Here is a 19,895-nt window from a genome sequence, read left to right on the forward strand (position 1 = left end):
TATTATTTGAAATACAATGATGTGTATCTTGAAAATACCTGATATGTACATATATGTATATGTGTTTATAATATAGAGTTATAGAAAATGAGTTTAGTAAGGTGACTGGTTGACAAATAAGTATAAAAATCAATAACTTTAGTGTGTGCCATTTAGAAAATGCAATGGAAGAATGATACTACTTATGGTACAGTACAGAAAAACATATACATAGAAAAAATTAACAAAAATACATAGGATTGAAAAAAAGAAAATTCTGTCAAACTCCACTAAAATCCAAAGGAAAGAGCCCTGGAAAATATAAAAAAATAACACTTCTCCAAAGGTGAACTAATAAGTCAATGTAATTCCAAAATTAAATGCAAAGTAACCATTTACTTAATAGTAAAATAAGTCTGAAGTTCACATAGAAAAATAAACATGTGATAGTAGTCTAAAAAAGAATATGGTGAGTGAAAAAATGGCTCTGCAAAATATGTATTGCCACAGAGTTACAACATAAGAATTGGTAGAAAAGAGAAACAAATTCTTATGGAAGCTCTTAAATATGCACAGAAATAGTGCAACATTTTTGTGCGTGGCAATTTAAGGCAGGAAGGGAAAAGACAAATTATTCTTTAAATGCAGTTCCTACAACTACCTAACCATTTGTGAAAAAAATACATGTGAGACTCTCCTGGTTTCTCACACAAAAACAAGTTCCAGATGATTCAAAAATTGTAATGGATTAAATAAAAATAAAATGTTACTTGAATTCTGATTTCATGAATTAATTTTAAAAATAGTATTGGAATAGAAAGAACTTATTTATAAATATAATATGTAAATATGAAACAATGAAAGAAAAATAAAATCATCTGGATGGAAAAATATTAGATATATTTTGATCAACTCTAACATTATCTGTCTTTTAATTGGCACTTTAGGCCACTAACATTCAAAGTTTTATTGATAATGTTCAATATCTACCATATTTTGTTACTGTTTTCTATTTGTTGCCCTTATTCCTTGATGTATTTTTGTCTTTACTATTTTTCTGCCTTTTATTGTTTTAATTTGGCATCTTATATAATAAAAGCCTAATATGCAAATTCACCAAATGGCAGATGGACCAGCAGAATGACCGGTCACTATGACATGCACTGACCACCAGAGGGCAGATGCTCAACACAGGAGCTGCCCCCAGCCTGCAGGCCCCAGGCCAGCCAAGGCAGGTGCCAGCAGGGGCTCCCCGATCACCCCGCCAGCAGTCCCGCAGAGGGAGGTGACCAGCAGCGGTGGTGGGGGGCAGGGCCAGCGAGTTTGCAGTGCCAGGATGGCCAAGGCAGGTGCCAGCAAGGGCCTCCTGATCGCCCCGCCAGTCACCCCACAGATCAGCCCTGATCACTGGCCAGGCCTAGGCCAGGCCTACCTGTGCACAAGTTTCATGCACTGGGCCTTTAGTCCCATATAATAAAACCCTAATATGCAAATAGATCAAACGGCAGCCGGTCACTATGATGCACACTGACCACCAGGGAGAAGACGCTTAATGCAGGAGCTGTCCCCTGGTGGTCAGTGTGCTCCCAGAGGGGAGCGCTGTTCAGCCAGAAGCTGAGCTCATGGCTGGCAAGCACAGTGGTGGTGGTGGGAGCCTCTCCTGCTTCTGCTGCAGGTGGGAAGTAAAGAGTGAGGGGTTCTGAACTGAGAGAGGGTGCAGGTCGGGCTGAGGGACCCCCTCCCTCCAGTGCACAAAATTTCATGCACTGGGCCTCTAGTTTTATATTTTTCTCTCCTTTCTTAGCATATCCATTATAGTTCTTTTTTTTCTTTTTTACTTTTTTAAGTGGTTGCCGTAGAATTTGCAATATACATTTTCAACTAATCCAAGTCCCCTTCCAAATAACACTACATTACTTCATAGGTAGTGTGAATACCTTAGAATAGCAAAGTAATCCCGATTCCTTCCTCCCATATTTCCTATCATTGTTGTCATTCACTTTATGTAAGCATACATAAGTGTGTGTCTATAGTACATATGGTATACACATAGCACGCAATCTATGTTGGCATTATATTTTGAATGAACTCCTCTAACAATTAATAGTAAGAAAAATAAAATGGTTAATGTTTTTATTTCATCTTCCCTTATTCCTTCTTCAGTGTTTTTCCTTCTTTATGTGGATTCGAGATTCTGACCTGTATCATTTTCCTTCTCTCTAAAGATTTCTGTTAACATTTCCTACAAGGCAGGTGTACTGGCAACAGCTTCCGTCAATATTTGTTTGTCTGAGGAAGTCTTTCTTTCTTCTTTAATTTTGAAGGACAATTTCACAGGGTACAGAAATATATGTTGTTATTTTTCTCTCAACTATTTATTTCAGTTCATTCTCCTCTTGCTTGCATGGCTTCTGAGAAGAAGTCTAGTGTAATTCTGATCTTTGTTTTTCTGTAGGTTAGGTGTTTTTGGTGCTCTTCCCGCCACCCCACCCCCCTTTGAGTTCTTTCAGGATATTTTTCTTTATTTTTGATTTTCTTTAATTTGAAAATGACTAGGTATAGTTTGTTGTTGCTTGGCGTTTATCCTGTTTGGTGTTCTTTAAACTTCATGGATAAATGACTTGGTATGACTTGGTATCTGACATTAATTTGGGTAACTTTTCAGTCATTGTTGTTTCTAGTGGTATTACTTCTGTTACTTTCCCTCTGTCTTCTCCTTTTGTCATTCCCATTATGTATGTTATACCCTTTTAAATTGCAGTAATCGGATACTCTGTTCCAAACAGGTTTTTTTTTCTATTTGCTTTTGGTTTGAGGCTTCTAATAGTACCTGGTATATAACCTCCAGGTCAGAGCTTATTTCCACAGCTGTGTTCAGTCTACTAATAAGCTCATCAAAGGCGTTCTTTATTTCTGTTACAATGTTTTTATCACTGGCATTTCTTGTTTTATGCCTTCAGAGAATTTCCATCTCTCTGCTTACATTGCCCATCTGTTCTTGCATACCATTTACTTTCCCTTAGCATATGAATTGCGTTTTAAATTCCCATTCTTAAGTCCAACATCCCTGCCATGGCTGGTCCTGATGCTTGCTCTGTCTCTTCAAGTCGTGCTTTTTGCTGTTTGGTATGCCTTGCTTGTAATTTTTTCTTGATCGCTGGACATGCTGTGCTGGGTAAAACGAATTGCTGCAAATGGGCCTTTAGTAATGTGAGGATGAGGTGCAGGAGAGAGAGAAGGGAAGTGTTCTACAGTCTTAAGATCAGGCTTTCATTGAGCATAGCCTCCGGACTGTGAACTTCACGACACGTTTGCCCGTGTTTTCCTCACCTCTTTGGTTGAATAGGATGGCTCAGGTGGGCTGCATTTGTATTCTCCTCTCCCAGCTCAATTAGGCTCTGAGAATAGCCCCGCAGGTGAAGTTCTGGTTAAAGGATTAACTAGTTTCACCGGAGGACAGACCTTATTAAGACAAACACTGGGCTCTGACCTGTTTGTCAAAATGGCTCCTTTCTCCTTCGCTTACTGGATGTACAAGCGGGTTTTTCTTCGGTGTTTGACCTCAGAACCGGGTTGAGCTTCTGGGGTAACTCTCCCCAAATTATTGGAGCCCCTATCACTCGGTACCTTCCCTTTGGAGTGTTTAATGCTCAGACTTGTCTGCACTGAGCCTCCAGCAACTTGTCAACCTGCAGCTCAGGTTTTTCTCTCCTGGCACTGGTTCCCAAGCCCTCTCCACGCCTGGGTCCCTGCTCTGGTAAGCCTCAACTTTCTGTGTTCTCCTGTCTGCTCCTCTAATTTGGGGGGGCTGCGGGAGCGGGGGCAGCAGTTTGCTCTCTGCTCTCTCCTCCCTTATGGATCCAAGAAGAGTTCATTTTTTGGTCTGTTTGACTTTTTACTTGTTAGGATGATGCATGCAGAACTGGAAAGTAGAAGGGTAAATTAGATTTCATTTTTTTTTAAATTTCTTTATTGGTTAAGGTGTTACAAATGTGTCCTCATCCCCCCCATTAACCCCCAACCTAGAAAATGTTTAGGACATTTGTACTTAAAGCTTTAGTGAAACAGTAAATAGTTTGTTTTTCTAAAAACATACAAATTGTTTTTAAAAACACTGAATAGTCATTTTTCAATGTAAGAGGTACAAATGATAAATGTATCTGAAGTTATTAATTGCATTAGTAATCAAGAAAGGCAAATTAGAGTATGAATAATATATGTGTCACCAGTAAATTTTGAAATACCATCCAATGCTTCTGCAGATGTGTGAAAATTACCAAACTTACTCTAAAGATATTCTAGCAATTCTCTTTGTAGGAATTATTCTTCCTTCTCCAAAAAGACATAACTAGGAATATATAAACAAAGATGTTCATTTCAACATTGTTTATAATTAAAAAAATTAAAGTATATTTTCAGTGGAATGGTCTAAATGGTGCTGCAATGAAATGATGTCAATCATTGGAAGTAAATGAAAAGATAGCTTTTTGTACAATTATGTCAGATAAAATCAAATTATACAGCTGTATGGATATTACACTCAGAATGCAAATGTTAGGAAACATACACCGAAAATCTATCTTGAACATATTTCTTTTTCCTAAATAAAGTAGTAACATAAGATGGCATAATCAAATCTTACTGCTGGTGCCTTCTGTGGAGTATGCTAACAGGTGACTAAGGAAATATACACTTTCAAAGCGTATTATCTGTGTTAGAAAATGGAATGGTTTTTACACAGATGATAACCCTGCCTTCTCGCCTCCTGCTAGGGAAGGGTGAGCACGGGAAACCTTACCCCCTCACTGAAGACGACCACGATGACTCAGCTTACAGGGAAAATGGTTTCAATATTTTTGTCAGCAACAATATCGCTCTGGAGAGGTCTCTGCCCGACATTCGTCATGCTAAGTGAGTATCAGCATGCCAGTGCGGGTGGTTTCTTTTTGTTTAGCTAATTAGTTGTATTATGTTTAAGATGTCACTAATGTTTTTGCCCTAATAATATTATAGAAACTTTTCTGTTTCATAGTCTTAAATAGGTCTGCTTTAAATTGGAATGATCTTTAAAATTCTAAAAGAATAGCGCCTCTAAAACTTAAGACACATGTTTGTTATTGAGTCCACTGTATTATTTCCATTAAAAATGAAACGTTTTTAGATAATACCCATACCGTTACATTTGATCACATAGATTACGAAGCAAACAAGTTTTTTATTTTTTCTTGTGGTTAGTGCTGTCAGAATGTGTGTGTATATGTACTTTCTATTAGCTTCATTCTTACACCGGTCGTAGTCAGTGCCATTACAGTTACATCTTCCATGAAGAATGCCTGAAATAAATGGATCCATAATTCAAAAGTAATGGCAGTTGCTCAATTTTCTGTCACTTTATGAATTGCTTGTGGCTTGTCAATCGACAGTGAGTTCGGTTTTTACTGAATTAATAGCTAAATGTTATCGTGTAAAGGGAAACAAGAATAATCCCTCTTCTCTGTCCACACCTACCTACTCCTAACATTGCTTAAAGTACATTGCTTTTTTTCCCTTAGTTTATTATGGTTTTCTCGATAGCATACATAATGCCAAAAGTATGCCATAGAATGTGATCAGAATTTGAAGTTGTGGAATTCTACGTATTTGAGAAATCTATTCAACTATAATATGTTTAATTCTCCCCCACCTCACTCTTCCTTTGGCACCACTGTTATGACATAAAGAAAATTAGAGAAAATAAAATAAGGGGCAATTAATAAAAGTAGGAGTAGGAATTTAAATTAAACCAGTAATGTACAGTAAATAAAACTCTTAATTTTGTGCAAGAATAATTAACCTTTGCAAAAAAATATGGTTTGTATTTTACTTGCCCTATTGTGCCTTTGTAAATTCATTTTAAAATATAAAAGAATTACTGGTTTCCCCCTCAGGTTTTATGAGAATGTGCATTTCCCAATATAGTTAAGCAGAGGATTAATATGAAGAACAAATAAATTTTTCCCTAAACGAAATGCTTCATACATGGGTCTGGCCCTTCCAGGTAGCCAAATTATTCCCAGGCCACCTGAAATTATCTACAGTAATTCCCACTGACCTAGAACATGTCTAGTTATGAGAAATTGTAATACCTAATTGTACACCATCAAAGATGCATTAAATTGCATTGTTGGCATAATAAATATGCTCAGAGAATAATTTCCATCCACCTCCTCTCCCACCCCCACACTTCCAATCTTTGAATGTGTGTTCAAGTGGAAAGAGTTGCAGATGGAGACAATGCAAAAATCACTGAAGTCAAAACACGGTTGATATTCCCATTCTCCTCAGAGACTGTATTTCCAATTTAACTGCCACCTTTCGGAGAAAGATGTTCTTAGGCAATAATGGAAAATGAAATTTTAAAATGGAAAGAAAAATACTTTAGAAATTTTATTAGAGTCACCGAGATTGCAGTATCAGAGGACATTATTATAGATGTCAGGGAATAAAAATGTGGCTACAATATGTTCTGTGACCATATTTTTACTTATTTATTGAGGCTGGGTATCTAATAGGACAAATAGTCAACTACTAGAATGATACCAACAAAGGAAAAAAAACTGAGAATGTTGGAGATAGATGACTACAAGGTGTTAAGTGTGAGATACAAAAATGATATTAACCTGGTTCCTCCATTTTTTCTGACTCTCAGTGAGGCAGGGAGATCTGAAGTTGCCTCTGATTTTGTCAGGATCCTACAAGCAGGAAAACCAAGAGTCAAATTTGCAGGGATCCCACTGTTTAAAATCCTACACTTTTGACCTCATCTGTGCTTCTCAAAATGCAGGCACACATAACTGTAAGGGTGTGCAGCTCTGTGTAAATGGCACTTGAAATTAAAAAGCAACTTGACACCTATTCCAGTGTTATCAGTTTAATAGGCTGCAGGTGAATGGCCACAGCGTGTTTATATGGATGGGCTCTTGGAAGAGAATGCAAAATGTATGTGACTTGCAAGTGTTCTCTACCCATTTATAAATTCACATTCAGTAAAAAAAAAATCATAGTTCTAAAAAAGAATCAGTCTTACTTTTTGCAGCAGCATGGATGGACCTAGATGGTTTTATACTAAGTAAAATAACTTAGAGCAGTGGTTCTCAACCTTGGCTGCACATTAGAATCACCTGGGAATCTTTTTAAAATCCTGATTTCTGGGCCTCATCCTCTGGAAATTCTGTTTCTTTGTTACTAATGTTGTGGCCCCACTCCATAACAAAGAAACAGAATTTCCGGAGGATGAGTCCCAGAAATCAGGATTTTGAAAGAGAGAGAAAGGAGAGTCTAAGTGTAGACTAGTTTAACAGCACTGACTTAGAGAAAGACAAATACCATATGTTTTCACTTATATGTGGAATCTGAAGAACAAAACAAACGAAAAAAATAGAATCAGACTCATAGACACAGAGAGCATACTGACAGTTGACAGATGGGAGGAGGGTTCGGAGGGCTGGGTGAAAAAGGTAAAGGACTTAGGAAGTACAAATAGTTATAGAATAGCCACATGGGTGTAAATTATAGGGAGTATAGTCAGTAATCTGCCCTGTAAGTCATGTTTTTAGGTGTTTTGATTTGCTTAGTGCATATTCTAATGAACTGTGAAGAATTTTTAGAACATGAATGATTTCAGAAATTCCAAATCAGAAAGAAATTTGTCCTTTCTTCTTCACTAGCATTAAATGAACCACTTTTTTTGGCTTTATTATATAATTGAGTTAGTAATAGATTCCATAAAGTAGGAGCCATAGAAGAAGGGAAGTATGTTGGCCTGTGTGCAATAATTTGATCATCTTAATAATAAATTCCAAGCTTTTCATTAATGTTTTACCTAAATTGGTTGCATTTTTATCAGCAGTTTTTTCACCTCCCAATTTTGTAAATTACATTTTCGTTTTTCGTACTATTTATGCTTTGGTATTATCAAATTTTCCACTTCTTTTTCCATAGTATTGGTCCTACATTTCTGGTTGACTTTTGCACATTTTAAAAGATATGTCTACATATTTTAAATACTCCCTTCTTTAGTTACTGCCTGATTATGTCTATATCCATAGTGCCTGGGCTCAACCTGAGATATGTCCTTAGAATATATTTTCTTTATATTTTATTTAATGTAGTGTTGATAAGAATTTTGCTATGAGAGCTTCTGCATGGCCAATGTCTAGTTAATAGTTATCTGGCTCATCTGGCTTCATTTTACCAACTTCAGAATTTCCCCACCTGTATATTGATGGTGCGTTTTTGTTTTTGTTTTTGTTTTGTTGTTTTTTTCAGTCAGTCATCTGGCATGCTACATCTTTGTATGCTATAAAACATCTTATTTTCACCTCCAGCTCAAGATCAGAATTATAAATAGGGAACAGAAAACCATGAAGGATGGATAGTCTGCAAACTGATAAGCTTATGCATATATATATTGTTAGCAAGATAAGATTTAAGAATATTTAAGTATTACTCCATAGATATGAATAAATTAATCAGTAGTAACCACATACTCCCTATAACATGGTATAAATAATATGTGTAAGGTGAAATTACATCTATGAAAAGAGGAAATGCATGAGATTAGGACACAACAGAGCCATGTGAAAAGGAGAGTTGATGAAGGCTTTTCAGAAGATCCCAGTCAATGCATCAGTAACATCAGGTTAACTTTATTGCTGTTATGAAAGAACACATGTTCATACAGGTCCAGTTGATGCACATGTACATTAATTAAGATGCAGTTATGAGGTGGCTTTGTAACTGGGATATTTTTGAATTAAAATAGTTATACTCCGGCCTGGCTGGTGTGGCTCAGTGGTTGAGCGTGGACCTATGAACCAGGAGATCACAGTTGATTCCTGGTCAGGGCATATACCCGGGTTGTGGGCTCAATCACCAGTGGGGGGGCATGCAGGAGGCAGCAGATCAGTGATTCTCTCTCATCATTGGTTTTTCTATTTCCTTCTCCCTTCCTCTCTGAAATCAAGAAAACATTAAAAAAAATTAAATGTTTTACTCTGAATTGTGACTTTTCCCTTTCTTTTTTAAATTAAATATATGTTATTGATTTCAGAGAGGAAGGGAGAGGGAGAGATAGAAACATCAGTGATGAAAGAGAATCATTGATGGGCTGCCCCCTACATGCCCCACATTGGGGATTGAGCCCTCAACCAGGGCATGTGCCCTGACTCCTGATCTCCTGGTTTATGGGTCGAAGCTCAACTATGGAACCATACCCGGCTGGGCAAAAATGTGCATTTTCCCCCTCTATGCCAAAAACTACACAGAACTTTGGGAGGTGCTAGCTTCCTTTCATATTTTTATTCTGATTTACTTGTGAAGTGATGAAGTATCTTCTTTCACCAAGTTTACAAGTGAATTTTGAAGGAAATTAAGCTAAAATGACTGTCATGTCCTCCTGTCAGGTTTGAATACTATCACAGAGGGAGATGGGAAACATGTCCTTTGAATCAAATGCTCTTCCAGCCTAGGGTATGTCTAAATTCGACCAAACAAACAAACAGAACCCTCCCCCTCCCCTCCCCCCACACACACAGAATGCAGACTGGTGCAGCCACTGTGGAGAACAGTATGGCGTTTCCTCACAAAACTAAAAATGGAACTTCCATTTGACCCAGTGATCCCACTTCTAGGACTATATATCCCAAGAAAACAAACACCATCAGAAAGGATATATGCACCCCTATGTTCATAGCGGCACAATTTACCATAGCTAAGATCTGGAAACAGCCTAAGTGCCCATGAGCAGATGAGTGGATTAGAAAACTGTGGTATATCTACACAATGGAATACTATGCTGCTGTAAAAAAGAAGGAATTCTTACCATTTGCAACAGCATGGATGGAACTGGAGAGCATTATGCTAAGCGAAATAAGTCAGTCAGAGAAAGATACATATCACATGATCTCACTCATTTGTGGAAAATAATGAACAACAAAAACTGAGGAACCAAATTTAGAACCAGAGTCATAGAAGCATCGAACAGACTGTCCAACCTATGAGGGAAGGCGGGGGTGAGGGGGTAAGAGATCAACCAAAGGACTTGTATGCATGCATATGAGCAAAACCATTGGGCACGGAGGGGGAGTCGTGAGGGCAAGTGCTCAGGAGTGGGGGCGGCTAGAGAGAGGTTAATGGGGGGAAAAGGAGATTTATGTAATACTTTAAACAATAAATAATTTAAGTTTAAAAACATAAAAGAAAATATGGTATAAAACACACACAGATGTGGGGGGGGGCATTGAGCAGGGACAACAGATAGGAAATAATCTTTTAAAACTGTTGTTCGAGTGAGTACCCTTCAGTCGCTTTTATGGGTTAGCTTATGGAAATTAGCATAGACATCGATACATTAGTACATTTCCAAGGTCTCTTTCCTTGCCTAGTATTAATTCTCTCTCTAAGGTGTAATGCCAAAATGTATCTCGAGTACATGTACTTCCCTTATGCTCAGCTATACCCACTATCATCTCTTCACTGGAATTTTAGAATAACCTCATAATTGGACCTCACACACTCCCTCTTACTTTCTGCAGAGTGAGTAATAGTGAGCATTAAGAACTAAGGCATATCATCTAAAATACTTAAAAGACCCCCTGTTGCCCTAAAAGTAATAGTCCAGAAAAACCACCATCACCTTTCATATTCTCACCCCGACTTACCTCACTTATCTCGGCCTCCACTTTTGCTCTTCCCAGCGTTCAAGATGTTCCCACGGTAATGCCACAATGAACATACAGCTGCATGAACACAACACACAATTTTGTTCCTTAGTTTAGACATCAAAATATCCTATTACATTAAAGTGTTAATCATATTGCCATATGAATATTAATTTACAGATAAGTTTTTATGTACGAGGAGACCAAATAAATAAGTAGTGATACCATCCCCTGCCATGCACGCGCTATCAAACACACTCATGTTTATCCAGTAGTCCAAACTAATTTTTCAGGCCTGTCAAAGCAAAATAAATTACCAGTTATCACTGCTTTATCAAACCCAACTGACATGGCAAGATTAGAACAGCGAAACAATGTGACTGAAACCAGCCATTGGAAATTGAATATCTGACATTAAAACAATTATGTAAATTGGTGCCTGGAAATGACTTACATGGATAGGCTCCCTAGTATGCTTGTCACTAGCCAGATGCCAAGTTGACATTTTATTCTGCTGCTACTGAGAACAGGGCCAAGAGAACTTCAGCTGAACTATGATGGCTTTGCAAGTAATCATACAATGATGAAAAATTAAAGGAAAGTATTTCCCCTTTCTGAACATGAGTGGTTCCCTTGAGAAGATTAAAAAAAATTTTTTTTTGGTTCACTAGCTATACTATACGTAGTAAAGCCATTTTATAAGGCGTTTGATAAACTAAAAGGCAGTAAATTAAATAGTTAACTAATTAATTGATTTGGAGAGTGTCCAAGATGTTGACACTGGTACTTATAAATGTGTCAAATGGTGGTCTAAATGCACCCCCAAAATATAGGACCATTTTGCTGTAGCCACGAAGTCAAACAAATTACAGTATTTCAACTTTCTCTCCCACACACAGCCTAATGAAACTGACTGGAACTGAATTGGCACTCTTTATCAACATTTCAGAGAATTATAATGATTATTATAAAATGGTACAAGATCATAATCATTTAGAATGTGGACTCTAAGGCAAGCTCAAAATATCACTTCCTGCCTGTTTATTATCATTACTGTGCAATGGCATTTTACCACATTTAACATTATGTGAAATATGTTCCAAATTTCATTTGTTTCACATAAGAAATATATATATATATTTATACATATATATATAAATATCATTTTATATCATATATATATATCATTTTATGAAAAGAAGAAATGTAAGAAAAACAACAAAAAAGCACTCCACCCAACAACAGCAGTGTATATATTCTTCTCAAGTATGCATGAAACATATCTTCAAGGTTGACCATACCCTGGGTTACAAAACAAATACTACAGATTTTAAAAAATTGAAATTTTACAAGTATATTCTATGACCAAAAATAATTAAAAATGTGCAGAAAAATAAGACAATCATCAATCACTTGGAAATTTAAAGCATATTTTCAGTAATCAGTATTTCAAAAGGAAGTTTAAGGGAAATTTTAAAATATTTTTAAATGAACAAAAATAAAAATTTTAAAACTGTTTATTTCAAGCAGTTCATATAATGAAATCATTCTAATCTTCTATCATTCAGTGCTGGTAAAAATAAAGAACAAAAGGCCTCAAATCAATAATCTAAGCCTTTACCTTAAGAGACTGAAAAAAAAAGGAACAAACTAAAGAATAAATTTCTTACTGTAACCATGGAGTTATCTTTATTTAATTGCTTTTCTATCAACTTCTATACTATATTCAGAAACCCTGTTATTAGGCGCATAAAACATTTTGTTGTGTCCTCTTGATGACTTGATCTCTCTATCATGAAATGAACTTCTATGGAAGTGGAGCCTTACATATTATAATTTTTGTCAATGAAGAAATTGGATCTTGTTTGTTTTTCCATTAAATGTCATCACACAGTTTCCTTTTTTTACTTAAAAGCAGGCAGAAGACTGAAATGGCTGTGTTCACTAGTGTTGTTTGGCAAATATTTCTGATGATGTTCCTTCTGGATCCTATAGGGTAGCATATCCCTTATGCTGTGTAAGCAGAAAGCATGATGTCATTTTAGAGGCAAACCACTTCATTACCAGTTCGAGACCCATCAGCCTTCTCATTTACCTCTGGCAGAATGACTGACAGGTCAAAATGTTGCTGTTTGCACTGACTACAGTGAGCAGAGATTTTCTTGCCAATCAGTGGTGAACATGCAGAAGAATTAAAAAAGAGTATTTGTTGTTTTGAGCCATTGGGATTTGGCATCGGTTATGAATACAATATAACATCCTCACTGATACACTTAATATAAATAGATACGAAAAAAACTCAGTAAAACAAAAGATAAAGCTGTATGTTAGATAACTTAACAAAATGACCTAAGGACTGAAATATGCAAGTACTTCCAACCAAACATTTTACTCAAATCTTGCAATACAAGAGTTTGATTTTTTAAAATGTGGGTTTTGGCATTGTATTTAATACTAAATTTCAGCCTTAGACATCGAGGAAAAATGTTTAGGTGATGGTAAGAACAATACAAAGGTCTTAACAACCTCAAATGCAAGTTTGCCTAAATGCCTGCAGTATAAATGTTGATATTGTATTATGAATGATAAAATATCTCTTTTAGAGAAAAAATATATATCACAAGTTTTGCACTTCTTTTATAAATCTGTAATTAAAATGAATTTAGGCCTATTCCTATTGTTAAAAGAACCACTTATTTTTGTGTGTGAAACCAATGACATTATAATGATAAATTAGCTATAAAAGGAATGACAGTTGAGTATGTTTAAAATTAGCAATGCTGTTAAACTAAAAATATTTTAAATTTTTCATTTTAATAAATGACAATAGAGAATGTCAGAAAATGTGTATGGATTGTTTTGGGAAAACAGAAGAGTATGAGAAATTTCCTATTGAAGTTTATTTTCATTATTGTCAATGGTTTAGAAGAATGTTTTCAGACTAATTTGTAGGTTTTTTTGTCAGCTTTTAAAATGCCTTCATGATTTGTGATTTCTCTCAAGTAACTTGAGAATGTAAACTATTTCTTTTGTCTCTCTGATTCATTTAAAATTTGAAGAAGTGGTGTTTTTTTAAATCCATTTAGATAAATTGTTGCTTAACAAAGAGATGTCCTCATCTCTGAGCCATTCCTAAACTCCTAAGTCAATTTTATGCAAATGTTTATTTTAAAATAATACAGCAATATTAAATACAATAATTACCAGCATTTTCATTCATATTTTTGTAAACTTAATGCAGCAAATGTTTTGATGTCTCTATTTCCTCGTTGTAATTTTGCTACGTATCTGTAACCATAAACATATAAATTGTTCTTCATTTTACTTATTTCTTTAACAGAGTTCCATATCGTTACATTGTCTTCATATTTAACAAACTTCCATTCTCAACCTATCTTGAGATTAAACCTGAAATAGACAGTTTGCAGGTTCTTAATAAAGCCCTGGATATGCTTCAATATTCCTAGCAATGCTGAGATGCAGCCATCTGGACCGCAACATCCTGATCCCAATGGCTGAGTTTGGGAGTGTTTTCAACATCCTTTAGAGCAGGTTAACGCTAAAATGATGAAATATAATTCAATCAGATTAAACACTGTCACAAGGCGGTTGGTTTTCCTTTGAGTAATCAGATCAGCACCCTCCATTTTTTTTTTTTGCCAGAACTATTACAGTTGCTGTTCTGCCTGTAGTCTCTGCTGTCTTCAATGTATTGTCTGCCTGCTGCCGGGGGGAACATGTAAACACAGTTCTGTCTTTCTCCTCATTGACAATTTGTGAGGAACTTCACACTGACTACAGGCTAATGTCCAAATTCCTTAGAATCATTTTCAGGATCCTGCATGATCTGTTCTCGACATACAGACTCATCTATAAAGACGCCCCTGATTCTTTCAGACAAAGTTAGTCATACTTCCTTCCAGCTCTCACTGCCTCTGGGCCATCTGCTATGTCACTTGTCTGATTTGATTCTAATAATTTTATGTATCTGTCCGTGGGTTTGTGAACCCTTAAGGCAAGAAACCCTCACCCCCGAGGCACACAACTCAGTCACTGACACCCTTGGAATCCGCCGGAACTCTACAACCTGGGCCCAGGCCACTGACTCCTTTGCAGGACTTGAGCTCTGCAGGCTGCTGCTATTGCTTTTCCCCAAGTTGGTGGTGCATAGAGGGGAGTGCTCCACCCAAGAAAGATGGTGTCTGCAGTGTGAGAGAGGCACTCAGCTCAGGTGCCCTGGTGGCTGCCATTCAGCTCTCTCCCTGGAGCCACACACCTCAGTCTCTCCTCACATGACTCTAGCCTGCTTCACTCTCCCTCCACCAGCACCCAGGGTGACTGCCTGCCAATGAGATTTGGGGTATTGGCCCTTTAAGAGGGTGCCCCAGTTTCTTGCAGACTCTAATCTCTCCCTGGCATACAGACACCCCTCTGATTTCACAGCCAGTCATTATGTGGGTACCTCTTTCTGGTTCTGGTGCTCTGGGCTAGGGAGCCCAGCATGGGGTTGAGATCTTGCTCCTCAGGGCAACTTATGTAGCTGAGACATCCCTCTGGATTCTCAGCTGCTGCCTGTGGGAGGGGGGCAGCCCTATTCCTATCTCTGCCCTTCCTTTCAGTCTCCATGTGCCGCCTCCTGTAAATTCTTGGTTATACGATTTTTGTTTCAGATAGTCTTTGGTTGGTTATTCAGGTTGGTGGTTCTATATTTTAGTTGTAATTCCAGTTTGGTCCTGGGAGGAGGTGAGTGTAACGTGCACCTACGCTGCCGCTCTCTTGGATCAACCACCTCTCTTTGTTTGGATCTAAATGTAATCTTATTATGTGGTTGTATAATAATTGGATATTAAATGTTCATTGATTTCATTTTAATACTGTGTTTTCCCCTGTACAGCCTTATATACTACCTAGCTGCTGAAACATACCACAACCAAAACTGATCAAGCATAATTATTAAAGAAGGTGAATTTCCAAAATTTTGTAGGAAATCCATGTAAAGGTTAACCACAATTTTAATGCATAAAATTTACCCTTTAACCTGGTTAAAAACTTAAAAATATATGCTAAGGAAAAGAAGCTAGATCCAAAAGACTACATAGTATATGAATCAATTTATATGAAATATACAGAATAGGTAAATCCATAGAGACAGAAAGCAGGTTAGTAGTTGCCAGGAACTGGTGGGAGGGGAGAATGGAGAGAGCAGTGGATACAGGGTTTCCTTTAGGAGTGATGAAAATGTTCTGGAATTAGTGATGATTGTTGCATAACATTGTGAATTTACTAACTGTCACTAATAGTGATTTTATGTTATGTGTATTTAACCACAATAAAATATGCTACTACTTAGTAAGTCAATAAATATTAGTTATCACTACTAAAAAAAACCCCAAAAATTTATCCTTATTAATATTTTTTTTAAGTTCACAAGAACACATTTTAATGTAATTCTTGCCTGGTATTTGAGGATACAAAAAAGGATACATAATTATTTTATTATGAATGATTGCGAGCCCTGGCTTGTGTGGCTCAGTTGGTTGGGCATAATCCTATATACTGAGGGGTTGCCAGTTTGATTACTGGTCAGGGCAATGCCCAAGTTGTGGGCTTGACCCCAGGTGGGGGTTGGGCAGGAGGCAACCACTTGATGTTTCACTCTCACACATCAGTTTTTTTCTCCATTCCTCTCTCTTCCTCTCTCTAAAAATCAATAAAATTCTTTAAAAAAAAGAATGAGTGAGAAAAGGAATTAATAATGGATTCCATGAATAAGCAGAGTAACTGTTAAGATGTACAAGCTCTGGCTGGAAAAGTAAGTATTAGACAAGGTCTAGTTTTCAAATCCTTCTGATAATGTAATATGTAAATAGCAATATGTAATATATTATAGTTTTGCATTTGACCTAGCTTTTTTGTCCCTTTATTATCTCCAGTTGTAAGCACAAGCTGTACCTGGAAATACTGCCAAACACCAGCATCATTATCCCATTTCATAATGAAGGTTGGACTTCACTCCTGCGTACCATACACAGTATAATTAACCGAACCCCGGAGAGTCTGATAGCAGAAATCATTCTAGTAGATGACTTCAGTGATAGAGGTAAGAGACAGTTTCAATATTTTACCTGATTATGTTATTCATCTCCTAGACAAACATGATAGACTTAAAATAGACAGAAGGTTATTGTAATGTTTCTTTTTGATTCTCTCTGAAAAGTGATTACGAAGTTGTGTCTATGTTGTGATTTCATAAAATGTTGGCCAAATGCAAAATAAACAGAATGAGAAATTATTGTTGTCATTTGGGGAAGTATAAAAAAATCGGCATGGCATTCCTGTTGTAAATTAGACAGGTGTTAGCAAATGTCTCAAATTTTACTTTCAGCTTCAGGACAAACACTGCAAAATATGTCATGGTGAGTACTTATGAATAGTGAAATATTTCAGTAAAATTATAAAATCTGTTTCTGTTTCTGAAGATTATCTACTCTATTATTTATAAGTATGATACATTCTCCATGTTATGCTTATGTTACTTCATAAATACTAAAAATTATAGTGAAACACAAATATTTTCTTTGGCAATTCTAGCTATTTTGTCATATCTGAAAAATAATAAAACAAATCTGGTTTAACAGTGTATTAGCAAATTTGATGTAAGTTTTAATAATTTAGCATTCTGATAAACAATTGGTTTTATAAGACAGGGGGATAAAATATAGAAACTTTCCTGAGATTAGGCTTTCACAACTATATTTGGTCTAAAGAAGGAAGTAGTTGATACTGCAGAGAAAACAAATTTTATCTTTATCTTTCTTGCTGGTGTGAGTGAAGAGGAGGAAACCTTTTCAAATGATATTCATCTATTTGAGTGTATAATTTTCTACCTTATTGCATGAAAGAGCTCTGCTTAAAATGCTGTACAACTGTAAGAAAGAGTGATAGTAAAATAGTTTGATTGCATATTATTCTTATGCCTCACAAGAGAATACATCTTGAAATCATATGGGTTAATTGAAGTTTTGAAATTTTATTTGGATCAAAAAACACCATTTTCTTTATAGTATCCAAAAATTATGTAAAAGTAAAACTGCTTAGTATGTTAGTTTTCAGGTTTCTTTAAGAGAGTTCTAGTCTTCAGTGATTCACTTCAAATACTGACTCAGGATCTGCCTAATATTAACATTGGTAGGACAAAAATAAGGTTGTCTAACATCATTCCATTAAAATACTAAACTACCAACTTGGTGATTTACGCTGATTTTAAAGCAGGTTTTGCCTTGCCTTGCTTTGAAAGATGTGCATTCAATACTACCTAAGAGCATAACCCAGTATCTAAACTTGAAATTTATTATTTAAAATTTTATTTATGTAACATTGATTTCTTTTTTATTCTAATTGAGGCTATTTATTTCAAAACAGTCATTCTTATCTCAGACTAAAAATAGGCATTTAATGTGTGAAAGCTAAAACTTTGCTTTTCTATAAAGGAATGGGCAAGGGAATAGATATCTCAGGCTGCACACACCAAACAACTGGTCTTTTTGGGTTGACTGGTACTCAGAGAAACCAGACGGTGTATCTGTGGAGAATTTTCTACATAATTAACTTTGTCTTGGTAAACTATTTATTACAGCAGAATTTTGACCTGGAGGTAACAGTAGGAAACACTTGGTAACAGGAAATTGTGGTTTGTACATTTTTTGCTGAATATTTCTCAGAGGTATTTTTTTATTGAAAGTCTTTAAAGAGATAGAAAATAGTGGCATCTACCTTTGTCTTGACTTCAAATAACTGTCATCTTCTGTACAGTAGTAATTCTGATGGACTATCCTGCAGGTGATGTTACCTGGGAAGTGAGTTCCAGAAGATTTCAATGTAATTACTGTTAGTAAAGTAACAGAAAAAAGGATTATTTGGGATACTTATGGTGATTCTGACTTCCTTATTGAACATTTAAAAGAATAATAATATTAATGCTTTGGTAAATCATAGATATTTTATTCCTATGAACTCTCAAGTTGAAAGTATTGCTTTATGATCATTAAAATTTTCAAAAGGTTAAATTATTTGCATATTGCATTTCATTATGTGAATGTATCAATATGTGTAAAAGTAAACTTTGAAAGAAATATTTTATGGAAGTACTTCTGTTATCTTTTAGAATACATTGTAATTCCAAAGTTGCATGGATTAGGAGAGACTCTTCATCCAAATTTATATCTCAGATTACAAAATCTCAACTGATAAAATACTAGGATTTGGGTAGACCTAAAAGATATCACCCTGCTTTCTGAATAATTTGAAATATAAAACATTAATAAACACAGGTTAGAATCTCATCACCAGTTATTATGACACTGGGTAAATTAACTAACTTCCCTAAGTCTCAGACTTTTCTTTTATCAACATAGGGATAAGTAACTTTAGTTATGTAAATAGCTCCTCATGGCAAGGTTTTGATGGAGAGCTATCTTGGATGGTTGAGTGAACTATGCACTACAGAGGAGAGTAGTTGCTCTCAATTACTGATTTCTACTCACCAAATACTTCCCTGCTACTATAATATGGACATTCTCCATACTGAGGAGATCCTCTCAATTTATCAGATCTAGTCCACAGTAATCTATCTATCTATCTATCTATCTACCCATTCATCCACCTATCTACCTATTATCTCCAGATGCAACAGAAGTCAGAGGGCACGTGAAGACAAATTTTGGTAATGTGCACCATGTTGGAAAAATCAGAACTGCATTAACATTTTAAAAACCTCTAAACTTATAAATAACTTGGTAATTTACTACATATTTTAAAGAAAAATTAAATTCTAGACTTTCATCAAAAGGAGAATAAATAGAACCCACCTAAGATTATATGAGTGGTCTTACATGAGTGTTGATTAAAATTCCTTACAAGTTTATATCCACTCTTAGGAGGAAACTGTCTTACAGCATCTCTTTTTGCAGGGCCTCTAAGACAGAGACGTTTTTCTACTCATTTTAATTTTAATATTACCTATAGCCATGAAGTTAAAAGTTATTCTACTTTATATTGTAAAGTATGTTTATACTTTTTTGTGACAAATCAGAAATCATAAGCTTCTAATATATAAATGTTACATTTTATATTTATTTTTAGAAATATATTCCAATTCCAAGTCCGCATTATTAGAAGTTCAGTATACATCCAATATCTTTGCACTATAGCTCTCCT

General features: G+C 35.8%; 1 protein-coding gene across 1 annotated transcript in view; it reads left to right on the forward strand.

The window, feature by feature from the left end:
- Positions 1–19,895, forward strand: part of GALNTL6 (polypeptide N-acetylgalactosaminyltransferase like 6) — a 915,183-nt gene that overhangs the window by 375,737 nt on the left and 519,551 nt on the right. Inside the window, exons 3-4 of the mRNA XM_023753492.1 lie at positions 4,752–4,890; positions 16,613–16,779. Coding sequence (XP_023609260.1) covers positions 4,752–4,890; positions 16,613–16,779 — 306 coding nt within the window. The remainder of the gene's footprint in view (positions 1–4,751; positions 4,891–16,612; positions 16,780–19,895) is intronic.

Source organism: Myotis lucifugus, unplaced genomic scaffold, assembly GCF_000147115.1.
Source record: "Myotis lucifugus unplaced genomic scaffold, Myoluc2.0 scaffold_1, whole genome shotgun sequence".
In the NCBI taxonomy this organism is placed as follows: Eukaryota; Metazoa; Chordata; class Mammalia; order Chiroptera; family Vespertilionidae; genus Myotis; species Myotis lucifugus.